Here is a 10,806-nt window from a genome sequence, read left to right on the forward strand (position 1 = left end):
GTGCTGTGGCCCTTGCACTGACACCTGCAGAGCTCAGCTGCCCTCTAAACAGGCATGACAACTGCAGCTGGATGAGATTTATTGTGCTGGTGTGACTATAGTGCAGCTGTTAGACAGTCTTGGCACCTGTCTGGAAAGTGTTCATTGCACATGAACTGGTGCACCTGGAGATCAGCCATGCAGTGCTCATGTAGGAACTCTAGCGCAGTCCATGGCAGGGTAAAAGTTCTTCCAGCCCCTGTCAACTTCACACTCGTGCTGTGACCTCCAGGGACAGGTGTTTGGGGAGTGTTTTGCCAGTTTTCACAGCTCTGCTGTCCTCCAGGCACCAGCAGCAAGGCGGGCAGAGGATGCACAGAGGGATTGCAGGACTCCTGCTCGTGGAGCTCAAGTGTCTTTTCAGGAGTAGAGCTATTCCATCACTGCCAAAAAGCATGCCTTTGGGTTGTGAAATTGTAGTTTGGGTCATTCAAATGTTTGTGTGGACAGTTCATATATCGTAGCGATATTTTTTACTTAAGGAATACTTCCCTAGCTTCGGTCGTGTTTTAAACTGGGTGAGAAATGTGGTAGTTAAACTGTGATTTTCACCAGCTTTATTCACCTGAAGATCTCATGCATGTCTTCTGCTCCTCGTTCATTAAATACTCCCAATAGGAGCACGAAAAGACAGAAAAGTGCCCTGCAGCCTGCAGCAGAGGTGCTGTGCCAGTTCTGGTGGCAGAGTATGAATGACACTTACACATCTCTGCCCATGGTTACCTTTCAGGAAGGTTTTGAGGAGTGCAGTGCAGTGCTGAGCAGTGCTCTGTTGTGCACTCCAGGCTGCTCTGCCCCCTCAAATCAGGGCAGCTCTGCCTCACATCTTCCCTTTTATTTCTGTGAGATGAGCCATGCTGATCTCTTAATGGGCACATTCCTTCCTCCTTACAGTGCTCCTAAACCAGCACTTTGCAGCTCTGACATCTCCTGGTGCTCACTGTTACCTGTGGTGTCTGAGCAGAACCGCTGGCGTTGACTCAGCCCTTGGCTGGCACACACAGGACATTACATGGCAGCATTTAAACCCTCCCTGCTCACAGCTTGACCAGTACTTCGTGTGTCTTTGAACTCTATGCCTGATTTCTTGAGCAGAAGAGGTTTCCTAGCAGAAAACTTGATTCGTCCGTAACAAAGTGTTGAATTTCTTTCCTTTTGTCTTTCCTAGTTCAAAGCAAACCTTGAAAAGAACAAGCAAGGCCTGGAGTCAGACAACAAGGAGTTAGCCTGTGAAGTGAAGGTGCTGCAGCAGGTCAAGGCAGAGTCTGAACACAAGAGGAAGAAACTTGATGCTCAGGTCCAAGAGCTGACTGCTAAGGTCACAGAAGGTGAAAGGCTGAGGGTGGAGCTGGCGGAGAAGGCGAACAAGCTGCAGGTAAGGCTGTGTGGAAGTCCCAAATGGCTGAAAAATAGGCAGGAAACATAACCACGTGCCAAAATGACCTGTAGCTGACATAGGAGGTGACCTCAAGCACAGCCTCCCGTGGACATGACGGGCCTCAGGTGGAGGTAGCTGGACAGCTGTGACACTGACCCTGCACTCTGGGCTGTGTGGGAATTAGAGTGGGTTTTAAGGATGTGACTTCATCCTGGTGAGCAAATCCTGTGGGAAGGTCTGGCCTGCAGGGTTCTGGCTTGGCTGTGGAATTGAGCAGATTGGGCTGAGCTCCTTCATAGGATTAGCAAAAATGTATGATGGGTGGTGGCCACAGGTTTGCTTCCATGCTTCAGAGCTGGGCCCTGGCAGGCAGGGGCTGCAAGGACGGGCCCATTTCCACAGAAGTGGAGCAGGCAGGCAAAATTAGAGCCATGCCTGACTCAAACCACAGCAGTGAGTGCTTTGGGTAAGTCCACTTGAAGTCCTTCAGAAGGGGAATGGCCTAGCTGTCCTTGGAGGAAGCTTTTAGGATGTCTCACTGTGTGTAACAGTAGCATAGCCCAGAATAGAGTTAGCACCTGGCAGTTACCTTTGCTCTTGCAGTGATGTTTTAAGCCCAGCTGCCACCCTGAGAATCCCTGAATCACTGCTTCCATAAAATGTGTGGTGCTAGAACTAAAGATAGCATCAAAGTATGAACACAGGTATGGGAACAGAGAGCTGTGCTGAGTAGCATAACTCTTGTGTTATCCCCTTCAGTTCAGAACTGGCATTCAACTTGCAGTTTCCAGCCAGCTCGGGTATTGTTAGCTTGTTGTCTCTTTCTGTTAGGAATCTGTTCTCTTGCCATACCTGGAATGTGTTGAGGGTTTGTGCTCTGCAGCTCCAGCACCTGGGGGTGTAGGCTCTGCCATGACTCTTACCTTGAGTCTGCTTGCTTTGCAGAATGAGCTGGATAATATCTCCAGTCTCCTGGAGGAAGCAGAGAAGAAAGGCATTAAGTTTGCCAAGGATGCAGCCAGTTTGGAGTCTCAGCTTCAGGATACACAGGTGTGTGTGCAGCAGAGCCTGAAGCTTTGTTCCTCAGGAAATGCTAACAGAAGATACATTTTCATTCGTGGTTTGGAAAGTCCCTGGGTAGGATCTGTATTTCCTGTTAGCTCCAGTGAAATGTGATGTGTGATGATGGCTCAGCTACATGTGGAAACAGTTTTTTACTACCCAAGCTTCACTACCTGATTGTCTGTAGCCGTGCAATTTCTCTCTTAGATCTTAGTTTCTGTGGGAGAAAAGAATCAAACCAAAAACCCTTTCCAAGTAGAATCTCAGTGTCAGTGTGATCCTTGGGGTACATATGAGGCACAAGGGACAACACTGTCTTCTACTGGCAGCTCTAAGTTCCAGCTGTCAGTTTTGGCTTCTGAGCTAAAGATTGCAGCTTCCTGCAGGTACTCATCACTTCAGCATACTCTGTTTCCCTGTATCAAAGTGCTAATGGTGACCAGAACTCCTGGAATGCTGTTAGTCGCAGCTGGAGAGGTTTGTAAGGAGCAGGATGGGGAGAGGGGATGGGATGGTGCTGGCACCTTCCATTGCTTCCTGCTATGGCAGAAGTTTCCACTGCCACATTGCAGCTGCCTTCAAACTGACCTTTATGTTCAAGCACTACAGAAGAACTCAGAAGGTTGCAGCCATTGTAGGGTTTGCTGTTCTGGATTCTTCCCAGGAGGTTTAAAATAGGCACTGTGTGCTTGTCTGAAAGAGGCAAAATACATTTTGAAGGTGATTTCTGTGCTCTTCCCTTCAAAGACAGAAAAATATCATCCACTAACTTCTAGGACAGACCCTGGCAGGTCCTAGGACAGACCCTCGCCAGAAATATGCTTTACAAAGTTTTCAGTGAGGCCAGAATGAATGATCAGTGTCTTTTGGAAGACCCAAATTGCAGATGTTTGCACAAGCATGTCCTTGTGCAAACATCTGTGAGCAAAACGATCGAACCTGAAACTGCATCTGGAGTCGTGGAGGTGTGGACAGCTCCAGGCCACGGCAGGCACACCCAGCAGACTGAGCTCTGCCCATGGCTGTGTTACAGGAGCTGCTGCAGGAAGAAACCCGCCAGAAACTCAACCTCAGCAGTAGGATAAGGCAGCTGGAAGAGGAGAAGAACAACCTGCAAGAGCAGCAGGAAGAGGAAGAGGAGGCCAGAAAGAACTTGGAGAAACAGATGCTGGCCTTGCAGTCACAGGTAAGCTGGGCAAGTGGCAAGACTTATGTGAGGCCTGCACATCCCAGGTGAGATGAACTGGTGTCCCAGACCTCTAGGAAACACATCATGTAACCTGCTCGTGTGCTGGACCTGTTTTTGGAATAAAATTCCCTGTGGACTTTGTCCATTGCAGTAAGGCCAAGTGCAGTGAGCCTCAGTGGGCCGTGCACCCTCAGCTCCCTGCTAGCTCCCAATTTCTGTGCTCCTTTAGCTCACAATAACATCTGTTCTGGGTTTGGGCTTTGGACCTGATGCCTTTCTTTCCCTGTCATGGGGCATTAAGGGATGTTGTTTTCTTTTACTCAACTTCAGTTGGCTGATGCCAAGAAAAAGGTAGATGATGACCTGGGAACTATTGAAGGCTTGGAGGAGAACAAGAAGAAGCTATTGAAGGACATGGAGTCCTTAGGCCAACGCCTGGAGGAGAAGGCAATAGCTTATGACAAGCTGGAGAAGACCAAGAACCGCTTGCAGCAGGAGCTGGATGACCTCATGGTGGATCTGGATCACCAGCGCCAGATTGTCTCCAACCTGGAGAAAAAGCAGAAGAAGTTTGATCAGGTACTTTAGTTTCCTTCATCTTCCTCTTTTGTATGGTTTAAATGGTATCTTGTTTGTGTTACTGCATCGATGAGCCTTGTGGAAAGGCTCTGCCCAGTGTGCTGTGGGTATTGATACATCTCCTGTGAGCACTTGGTCTTTGTTCATAGTGTCTTAGTGTGTTAAGAGGTTGGAATGGATCCAGTTCCAACCCCTGCCCTGGGCAGGGACACCTCCCACCAGAGCAGGTTGCTCAAGGCTCATCCCACACTGCCAGGGTTGGGGCAGCCACAGCCTCCCTGGGCAACCTGGGACAGTGTCTCACCACCCTCACAGGGAAAACTTCTGCCTGAGATCTCATCTCAATTTCCCTCTTTCCATTTCTCCCCATTGCTCCTTGTCCTGTCCCTGCAGTTCCTAACCCAGAGTCCCTCTGCAGCTTCCCTGGAGCCCCTTCAGCTCCTGGCAGGTGCTCTGAGGTCCCTGCACAACCTTCTCTTACAAGCAACTTGTCACTTCCCATTTCAGTGAGCCAAGTGCCACCTCTGAGGTTTGTTAGATAAGCAATCAGCTTGTAGGACAAGAGGGCACAGGCTCAAGCTCTGCCAGGGGAGGGTTAGGTTGGACATTAGGAAGAGATTTTTTACAGAGATAGTGCTCTGGCATTGGAATGTGCTGCCCAGGGAGGTGGTGGATTCACCATCCCTGGAGTTTTTCAAGCTGAGACTGGATGTGGCACTTAGTGCCAAGGTCTAGTAACCATGGTAGGGCTGGATTCGATCTTCGAGGTCTTCTCCAACCAGGTTGATTCTGTGATTCTATGATTCTCTCCACATACAAAAATATAATTATATTGAAACAAAACCTTCAGAGTGTTATGGTAATCCCTCAAGACAGACCAAGGAAGGATCTGAAGACTGAAAGATGGAACTAATATAAAGCCTATTCAATGCTGATGAGTAGGTTGCTTCCCTGCTCTCATCCCAGAGTGGCTATAGCTGTTTTCTCACTGGCACTGTAACCGAGACCAGATGGTGTCCGAGGGCCAGTTAAACTCACCATAAACCATTCATGGAATAAAACACCTGAGGCAGGAAGGGCTTGACTGCAGAGCCTCAGAGATGGATTAATTGTTTCCTGTCTTCAGATGCTGGCAGAGGAGAAGAACATTTCTGCCAGGTACGCAGAGGAAAGGGATCGTGCTGAGGCAGAGGCCAGGGAGAAGGAGACCAAAGCCCTGTCCCTGGCTCGGGCTCTGGAGGAGGCCCTGGAAGCTAAGGAGGAGTTTGAAAGGCAGAACAAGCAGTTACGTACAGACATGGAAGACTTGATGAGCTCTAAAGACGACGTGGGCAAAAATGTAAGTACGTTGGCACACGCTGTTTCATTGCAGGCCGCACACTGGGGGTAACAGGGGAGAGCCCTGGCTGGGGAGGTGTGTGTAATATGACAGTAGGACTTTCTGAAGCTGACTCGTCACCCAAAAAACTGGAGGGATTAATGCTCAGAGTGTGGAGGTGTCTTTGGTAACCTGAGGCCTCTTCCAAAGATGTATCGTCATGAGACAGCATAGGGCTGCAAGGCCTCTGCTTCACCCAGGCAGCAGTCAGTGCTGGTGCCTTGCTGGAGGCAGGTGCAGGGTGGTCAAGTAGGTCAGGTTCTTCTCAACCAACCTCACCAGTTCTGCACAGCTCCTTGGCCACTGCTCACAGTGGCACCTGCACAAGGTTTCAGGGCTGTAACACTGCTCTGTTGTTCTGTGCCACTGCACAGCTCAGCTCACCTTCCCAGCTACCTGCACAGGTGTTCGGGTCCCTAATGCAGGCTTAGAGGTGCTGCTCTGCCTGTTCTGATCCAATTCTGGTCCAATTCAGAGCATCACAACATACTGAGTTCCTGGAATGACTTGTCTGCTGTTAGTAGCTGCTGGTATTGGGGGACCTGAAGGAGAGGCACTGATCCATGTCTGTGGCTTAGGTCCACGAGCTGGAGAAGTCAAAGAGAACCTTAGAGCAACAGGTGGAGGAGATGAGGACTCAGCTCGAGGAACTGGAAGATGAGCTGCAGGCCACAGAAGATGCTAAGCTTCGTCTGGAGGTGAACATGCAAGCCATGAAAGCCCAGTTTGACAGAGACCTGCAGGCAAGAGATGAGCAGAATGAAGAGAAAAAGAGGATGCTGGTGAAACAAGTAAGTGTTTTACTGTGTCACAGTGGGAAGGGGGAGGAGGAGCTTTTGCCAAACTCTGGCTCTGGTGATCACTGGCTGCCAGAAAAATAAAACATTCCATCCCAGGAAATTTCCAGCACTGATCTTTACAAACCACAATCACCAATACAGAGATGTGTTAGGAATAAGCTTGGAGAGCTTTGGAAGTTCATTGCAAGGCAAATTGCTGTTGCCTTGCACTGGCCAAGAGCTCCTGCCCTGGCACAAGGAGGGAGGTTTTGCTTCAGAACAATGTCTGTTCCTTCCTATTGGCAACCTGTGGCGTTTCCAGCTCGGTTTGGGTTTTGCATAGGTTTGGCTAAGTCCATGTTGGCTTCTGCTTTGTTTTGGGCAGAGGAACGGTTGGTGTGCAATGCCACAGCTGTGCTAAGGGAATGGCTTCATTGTTTGCTTGAGGACATGAGGTGATTCTGCCTTTTACTTCCCTCTTAGTACCTCCATCAGAGCTAGTGATGTCTGCCCTGGAGCCATCCCCGCGTGTGGGTGGGTGTGCTGGGCCAGGGGCTGGTCACAGCTGGAATGGAAATGCTTCAGACACGGAGTTAGTGCCTTTGGTTTGCCTTTTGCTCAGTGCAGAGCACTCTGACTCCAGTCTGGGGATTTGCTCTTGCTGCCTGCAGTGCCATTCTGTAGCCTCTTCTGATGGAGTGCTGTTGACTCTGCCCCATGGAGGCCTCTGGAGCCCCCAGCCCCTGTGGCAGGGCTGTGTGGGGGCTGAGCCTGGGCCGTGCCCATTGCAGGTGCGGGAGCTGGAGGCAGAGCTGGAGGACGAGCGCAAGCAGCGCGCGCTGGCCGTGGCCGCCAAGAAGAAGATGGAGATGGATCTGAAGGATCTGGAAGGGCAGATAGAGGCTGCAAACAAGGCTCGGGATGAAGCCATCAAACAGCTGCGGAAGCTCCAGGTAGGCACAGAGCTGCTTTTCCTCCGGGGACTGTCTGTCCAGAGTGTTGCTTCTCATGCAGTACCTCTGGAGCTTGTAGGCAAAAGGAGAGTCAGACTCCACTGACCTGTGTCAGAGAGTGTCTGGCCGGGACTTATCCTCTCTCAGAACTCCTCTCAGCCTTTTATGGAGTCCCAGAGTGGTTTGGGTTGGAAGGACCTTAAAGCTCATTTCATTCCATGCCATGGGCAGGGCCACTTTCCCCATCCCTAGGAGTGTTCCAGGCCAGGTTGGACAGGGCTTGGAGCAGCCTGGGCTGGTGGGAGGTGTCCCTGCCCAGGGCATTCTAAGATTCCACTCTGTGATTCTATGCAGTGAGTTAGGATGTGATATTCTAGCACTGAGGGGTGAAAAGATGAGAAAAGGAAGTTTTACTTTGGAAATAAGAACTGACAATGCATTTCTGTGGGGTGAAGCCACGTGGGGAGGAAGACCTGATCTCCTGGAGGCTAAAATGCTTGAGAACATCTCTTGGACCTTGATTGTCTAATGCACATGGCTTTCCCCCTGCGTGCTTCCCCCAGGCTCAAATGAAGGACTACCAGCGGGAGCTGGAGGAGGCTCGTGCGTCCAGGGATGAGATCTTTGCCCAGTCCAAGGAGAGTGAAAAGAAGCTCAAAGGCCTTGAAGCAGAAATCCTGCAGCTCCAAGAGGTGAGACTGAAGTCTAAGAGATTTGTGTTTCCTGCCTGAGTAAGGCAAAGATCAGAGAGTCAGAGAAGTAAAAAGCAATGCAGTGAGCTGAACAGAGAAGTGGGAGCCAGAACTCTCCATTCCCCTTGCCCCAGGGCATCAGTGAAGTCCTTGTAGCTTTGTAGGAGCCATTACAGGAGTCTGGGCTGAATTTCTCTGTCTGGATGGCAGGAAACATCACTACATTTGAGAGTTCACTGCTGTTTGCTAGGTGGTTCGAGAGTCTGTGACAGATGCACCTCTGCCAGATGCAGAGCAGTGTCACTGCAGTCGGTTGTTAGGGATTTACAGTAGTCTCTAGTGGAGCATTTGAGTGTGTGGAGATTGATCCTTCTGCCCCTCAGGTCCTCATCTCCTCGGGGCATGTTTGCCCTCATTGCTGGCGGGTCAGGGGAGAGCTGCGTATCCCCGGCAGCGGCGCGGCCTTGTGCCTCTTCTGTTCTCAGGCAGCTGCTGACCAAACTCTGAAGCAGTTCCCAGTTTCACTGACTTACCTGGCAGCATTTACAGATAACCTGCCACTCACCAGAGCTTCTCCATGTGGAGTTTGTGGACTTCAGACATGTCAGTCAGACACTTGCAGTGCATTTAATTATCCTCAGCAAGTGTTTAAGTGTTTCTGCCACTTGATAGAGATTTATAATCTGAGGTTCAGTACTGTGTGTGCTGTTGTGCTAGAGCTTTGCCTGTGTCCATGCCGTGAGCTCTCTCAGAATCCAATTTAGTGCCCACTTTGCACTGGATGTGTTGGGTAGAGCGTGTGGCAGAATGACATCTGCTGCTGAGGGCTGAGTGGTCCTGAGCTTCACAGATTACTTTGCTTTGTATGGGGAACACTCCAGGGACAGGGAGGAGTAATTCCATTGCAGTCATGGCACTGAAGGGCTTGGGATATCGAGCTGGTGTGTCCTGCTGCCTCCCATAGCTGCTGCTTATCCATGCAGAGCCCTCAGGCATGTCCCACTTCACAGCAGCTCCTGGAAGCTGTTAGAAGGCTTAATTGTGTGCAGAGGTTTTGAGACTCCTAATGGATGTTTGCCATGCCCTCCCCAGGAGTTTGCTGCCTCGGAGCGAGCGCGTCGCCACGCGGAGCAGGAGCGGGACGAGCTGGCGGATGAGATTGCCAACAGTGCATCAGGAAAGTGAGTCTGAGCAGGAGCTCTGCAGGCACCAGAGTTGTGCCCTGTGCCCACAGCCCTGTGCTGCTGGCTGCAGGGCAAGGCCTTCCCTCTTGGCATCAGAGCTGCAGTTGCTTGTCCTGACAGTTTGCAATGCATAAAGTATCAAAAGGGAGGGAAACCCTCACAGCAGTCTGCAGCTTCCTGCAGATCACAACTGCAGTCTCTGCTTTCTGGGACAGGGACAGCACCCAGGGAATGGATGGAGGTATGTCAGGGAGGGTCAGGTTGGATATCAAGACAAGGCTCTTCCCCCAGAGGTGTTTGAGCACTGAACAGCTCCCCAGGGCAGTGTCACAGCCCCAAGGTGACAGAGCTCAGGGAGTGTTTGGCCAATGCTCTCAGGCACAGGGTGCAGTGTTGGGGTGTCTGTGCAGGGGTTGGACTGATGATCCCTGTGGGTCTTTCCAGCTCAGGAGTTTCCATGTGGTTCTAAGTAAACTCCCAGTAGCTCTGTGTCAGCTTAGAGCATGTCCTGACCCTGATCCCCTCTGCAGGTCAGCACTGCTGGACGAGAAGCGCCGGCTGGAAGCTCGGATTGCCCAGCTGGAGGAGGAGCTGGAGGAGGAGCAGAGCAACATGGAGCTGCTCAACGAGCGGTTCCGGAAGACCACGCTGCAGGTGCCCCTGTTGTGGCAGAGTGTGTGCAATGGGGTGGAGGCTGTGGACATGCCCAGTGACCCTGTGCTCTCCTCCCAAAGGTTGACACTCTCAACTCGGAGCTGGCCGGGGAGCGCAGCGCTGCCCAGAAGAGCGAGAATGCACGGCAGCAGCTGGAGAGGCAGAACAAGGAGCTGAAGGCCAAGCTGCAGGAACTGGAGGGCTCTGTGAAGTCTAAATTCAAGGCAACAATTTCTACTCTGGAAGCCAAGATTGCACAGCTTGAAGAACAGCTTGAGCAGGAAGCCAAGTAAGGGATAAAACCTGTTTGCCTGTGTCAGTTGAACACCTGGAAACATCTCTGCCTGAGGTGTCTGTAGGGCTGAGATGTGAGCTTGGGGCACAGGGTTTGCTGTCTGGAAACTCCTGCTCAGGGCACACTTGAAGAAGGCAGCTGTAAAGGAGCTGCAGACATTTCTTGAGGCAAGGTGAAATGTCCCAGTGAGACCTCTGGTCCCTGGGTTAGAGGAACAGCTTAGGTGTGATGGTTTGGGATGGATCCTGTGCTCTACAGAAGCCTTTGTGCAGTGACCTCTCCATCTATCTTTGCAATCCCAGTCCTTGACACTTACACTGGTAGCTAGATCCTCTCAGAGCCTGCAGTGCCTCCTGGGCTCTGCAGCGAGACCACGGCTGGCAGCAACTGCTGCTCTGTCCAATCTGCTTGTGAAGGCCCTCTCAGCCCTCTCTGCAGCTGTCCCCGTGCTCACACTGCCCTGGGGGTAAGGCTTGGTGCTCCCAGAGCTGCATCCACCAGCCCCTGGCACACCACACCGAGTCGGTGCCGGTGCTGCTGTCAGGCGTGTTCAGAGAACTCGGGTTAGAGTCTGGAGCCAGGCCAGAGCCACTGGGAGGGACAGAGCCCTCAGGTCCTGGGACA

At 51.5% G+C, this 10,806-nt stretch overlaps 1 protein-coding gene across 1 annotated transcript in view; it reads left to right on the forward strand.

The window, feature by feature from the left end:
* Window positions 1-10,806, forward strand: part of MYH10 (myosin, heavy chain 10, non-muscle) — a gene marked incomplete at its 5' end in the record, with an annotated part of 41,790 nt that overhangs the window by 29,408 nt on the left and 1,576 nt on the right. Inside the window, 11 exons of the mRNA XM_009076407.1 lie at window positions 1,208-1,414; window positions 2,363-2,467; window positions 3,513-3,665; window positions 3,999-4,247; window positions 5,374-5,586; window positions 6,204-6,416; window positions 7,196-7,357; window positions 7,921-8,049; window positions 9,142-9,230; window positions 9,764-9,887; window positions 9,968-10,177. Of these exons, the coding sequence (XP_009074655.1) occupies window positions 1,208-1,414; window positions 2,363-2,467; window positions 3,513-3,665; window positions 3,999-4,247; window positions 5,374-5,586; window positions 6,204-6,416; window positions 7,196-7,357; window positions 7,921-8,049; window positions 9,142-9,230; window positions 9,764-9,887; window positions 9,968-10,177 (1,854 nt within the window). The remainder of the gene's footprint in view (window positions 1-1,207; window positions 1,415-2,362; window positions 2,468-3,512; window positions 3,666-3,998; window positions 4,248-5,373; window positions 5,587-6,203; window positions 6,417-7,195; window positions 7,358-7,920; window positions 8,050-9,141; window positions 9,231-9,763; window positions 9,888-9,967; window positions 10,178-10,806) is intronic.

This window comes from Acanthisitta chloris, unplaced genomic scaffold, assembly GCF_000695815.1.
Source record: "Acanthisitta chloris isolate BGI_N310 unplaced genomic scaffold, ASM69581v1 scaffold34006, whole genome shotgun sequence".
NCBI lineage: Eukaryota > Metazoa > Chordata > Aves > Passeriformes > Acanthisittidae > Acanthisitta > Acanthisitta chloris.